General features: G+C 35.8%; 1 protein-coding gene across 2 annotated transcripts in view; it reads left to right on the plus strand.

The window, feature by feature from the left end:
- The window catches only part of tfb2m.L (transcription factor B2, mitochondrial L homeolog), a 9,280-nt gene extending 8,134 nt beyond the window's left edge, over window positions 1–1,146 (plus strand). For both annotated transcript variants that reach the window (XM_041562755.1, XM_041562756.1), the window contains 2 exons: window positions 211–362; window positions 576–1,146. In XM_041562755.1, coding sequence (XP_041418689.1) covers window positions 211–362; window positions 576–768 — 345 coding nt within the window. In that variant the 3' untranslated portion in view covers window positions 769–1,146. The remainder of the gene's footprint in view (window positions 1–210; window positions 363–575) is intronic.
- Window positions 1,147–3,780: the final 2,634 nt, after the last annotated feature.

Raw genomic sequence — 3,780 nt, forward strand, 5'->3', positions numbered from 1 at the left:
TGCATTTGTTATATGTGTGTTTGTAGCTCCATGGTTTGCTGCTTGCCCGAGGTCCTTGGGGCACACTTTTCTCAGCACTATTTACTGTAACAGATTGAGGCAGTATAGCAATGCATTGTTTTTAATTTGAGGAGACGTTCTCTACTTTTGTTGCAAATTTGTTATGGCATAGCACATCAATGTAACATGAAATATTTTTTCTGTGTGCAGATCGTTCCAAATGATCATTTATGTTTAGTGCGAATAACTCCCAGAAGAGACCTATTTACTGATAGTCTGACTCGAGAAAATGGCAATACGTTTATTGTAATGGTAAAGCAGTGCCTTGGAAAGAGAAAAGCAAAGCTTGTAGACCGATTGAAGTAAGTGTTTAATTATATAATTAGAAGAATTGCATATCTTTTAGCAGATCTGGCAATTAATAATATATCAGATGTTAGAGATGTCTCATCAATGTATGATATATCAAATGGGTTTTTCATATTGCAAATCAAAAGTCACATCAGTTTAGCATTTATAGGGAAAGGAATTAACATGTTTTTTTTACTTAATTATGGTTTTCTTTTTTGTTTCAGTTCTTGGGATCCAGGAAATGGGCATAAATTGTTAAAAAAGTTAGCGCTTCCTGAGGACATACAAACAGGAGATGTTACTCCTGAACAGTATAAACAACTTTTTGAAGCTATGGGGTGTTCTGAAGAGTTCAACAAGAGTTGGATTTTTGATGAAACATTAGAAGATCTGCAGCAAAATGCTTTTTCAATGTAGAACACTTCAACAATACAATAAGACTGCCGTGCAAGGGAGTAGTTTGTCTCTGCAAGAAATTGTTACCAAAGCTTTCCATGCAAAGTGTTGTAATTCCAGTGGAAGTGCTGTAGCATTTGCTTTTGTGTGGGAACTTGAGAAAAATATTGAAAAGCATTAACCAAATTAACTTGAACAAGACCTCTAGTTTTACTTGTCCATCAAAAGCACCTTATGTGATGGTCTTCTTGTAAAAAAATATTTGTAAATATTTAAATAAAAAATTATGGTAAGATTGAAATTAAACCAACTGTACTTTGATGTACATAAACATATACAAATGCATTTATGATGTTAAAAACTTTTTCTGCCAGAATGAATCAATCCATGAATTTTTAAGCTCTGTCTGGTTTCCATTTGTCTTCTTTATTCTTAGACCTGTTCTGATTGTGGTATAATAAGGGATGCACTGACTGCACTATTTTGGGATCCCCGAATCCTTTGTGAAAGATTTGGCTGAATACCAAACTGAATCTGAAACTTAATTTGCATATGCAAATCAGGGTCAGGAAGGGGAAAAAGAGAACCGACTTGTTTTGTGACGAAAAATGGAAAATCATATAATATTTACCGAGATTTTCTTTTCCTGGACTGTAACATGGCAGAGGGCATGATTGGCTTAATCCCCTTGCCGAGTGAATGACAGGAAATGACGTATAAAAATTAGACTTCCCCACCGATCCTTGCTCTTATTTTTTTTTTTTCTGTTGAGCTAAGACTCCCCCATTTGGACAGGGAAGTACTGTACCATTTTACAGTCCAGGAAAAAAAAAATCTCTGTAAATATGATATGATTTTCCATTTTCCTGTTCCTTCAAATGGCAGAGGGGACGATTGGGAATTACCCAAGCATAAATGAAGAAGGGAGGGATAATGCAAAAAATATTTCTTTATGAACAGCGGGTTGGAGTACCGCCTGGCCAAATTTGCCATGACTATTAGAATATCAAGTTTGTAAAATTTTACAAAAGTGTTTGAGGAGGACCATGTGGCAGCTCTGCATATTTTCTCTCTTGGTATATTGGCATGGGCTTATAAAGAAAGAATTGTTCAGTGTACCTTCCTAAAAAAGCAATACGTTTTCCGAACGAAAGAGGTGTGATTACCAAAATAATGTGTTATAGAAATGAAAAGAAGTAAAACCCCTCTCTATTCAATTGACCACCAATTAAAGAAAATTCAAGTATTAGTGCAGCAGTGTCAGAGTTTATTAACAGTTTCGTTAACGGTTACTAACCCAGTGTTGCTTCAATTATTGGGCAGCCATTGCTGGGTTACCCAATAAAGTGCTATGTGCTAGGTGCTAATAATTCATTAGCAATTAAAAATCATGTAACAGGATTGATTAATATTGTGCTATAAAGTGCTAGTGCTTCAAATGAAATTAAGAAGTTAACTTAAATAACCAGGATTAAATTGACCCAGGTGAGATTAAAGTTAATTCATTATTATATATCACACATTAAAATCCATTCATTATAGAAGATTGTAAATAACTGATTAACTGTTAAAAAGTAAACTTTACTAAATTCATTAAAATTGCTGCAAATCAATTAAGGTAATCTTTGAAGACTGCATAAAAATTGGTGAGTAATAATTAATCCATACACCCCCGTTAAAGTTATAGGGTGTTAAAAAACGTTTGCATAAAATTATTCAAAGGAGACCAGCATTGAAAGAGAAAGGAGGAATAGGAAAATTGTTAGAGGTGGAGAAGTCCCAAGTTCTAGCTGCCTGTATTTTTCTAAGTCTGGGACCCCACACGGAGGAGAAAGTAGGTCACTGGGGACTGTAGTCTCAATTTTACCTTGCTATCTTATAATTCGGAGAGCTAATCTTCCCTATAAAACTACAAATCCCACAGTGCCATTGGATAACAGGTAAGATTATAAAAGAAGAATCAATGCGGTCGCAAAGGTTTAAAATCAATAGGAAATTATTTTGCAATAGTAAAAATAAGGAAAGCGCCCAGGAGACTTCACAAAAAGCGCTTCCCAGTGTGCCAACACGTGTTTCGCCTGCTGGCTTTGTCAAGGCAAAATCTAAAAGTGACTCGTTTGGTGTGGTATCTTTATCACTTCCTGAATACAAAATCTCGCGATACTTGAAAATGAGATCTCGCGATGAGGTCTCGCGATACTTGGAAATGGGATCTCACGATGAGATCTCGCGATACTTGGAAATGGGATCTCACGATGAGATCTCGCAATACTTGGAAATGAGATCTCGCGAGAGTTACATTGGGGAAGATATGTGTATATCGTTGCTAAGCGACGGTCTCGCGATATATAATAATGAATTAACTTTAATCTCACCTGGGTCAATTTAATCCTGGTTATTTAAGTTAACTTCTTAATTTCATTTGAAGCACTAGCACTTTATAGCACAATATTAATCAATCCTGTTACATGATTTTTAATTGCTAATGAATTATTAGCACCTAGCACATAGCACTTTATTGGGTAACCCAGCAATGGCTGCCCAATAATTGAAGCAACACTGGGTTAGTAACCGTTAACGAAACTGTTAATAAACTCTGACACTGCTGCACTAATACTTGAATTTTCTTTAATTGGTGGTCAATTGAATAGAGAGGGGTTTTACTTCTTTTCATTTCTATAACACATTATATTGGCATGGGCTGCCCAAGATGCTGCTATTGCCCTGGTGGGCTTTGATTTGAGGAGGTATAGGAGCTGCACTGGCTTTGTAAGCATCTGTAATGCATGATTTTATCCAGTTGGAAACTGTGCCTTTAGAGACTTGAAGCACTTTCTTCCTGATGAAATGATAAGAAGGTGGTCTGATTCTCTGAATGATTTAGTTCTTTCCAGGTATATTTTAATACATCTTACAATATCTAGTTTGTTCCATTTTTCCTCTTCTGGGGATTGAAGAGATGGGAAGAAACTAGTGAAGATGAGTTCTTGATTGAAGTGAAATTCAAAAGGAACCTTAGGGATGAATCCTTCG

This window comes from Xenopus laevis, chromosome 5L, assembly GCF_017654675.1.
Source record: "Xenopus laevis strain J_2021 chromosome 5L, Xenopus_laevis_v10.1, whole genome shotgun sequence".
Taxonomy (NCBI): domain Eukaryota; kingdom Metazoa; phylum Chordata; class Amphibia; order Anura; family Pipidae; genus Xenopus; species Xenopus laevis.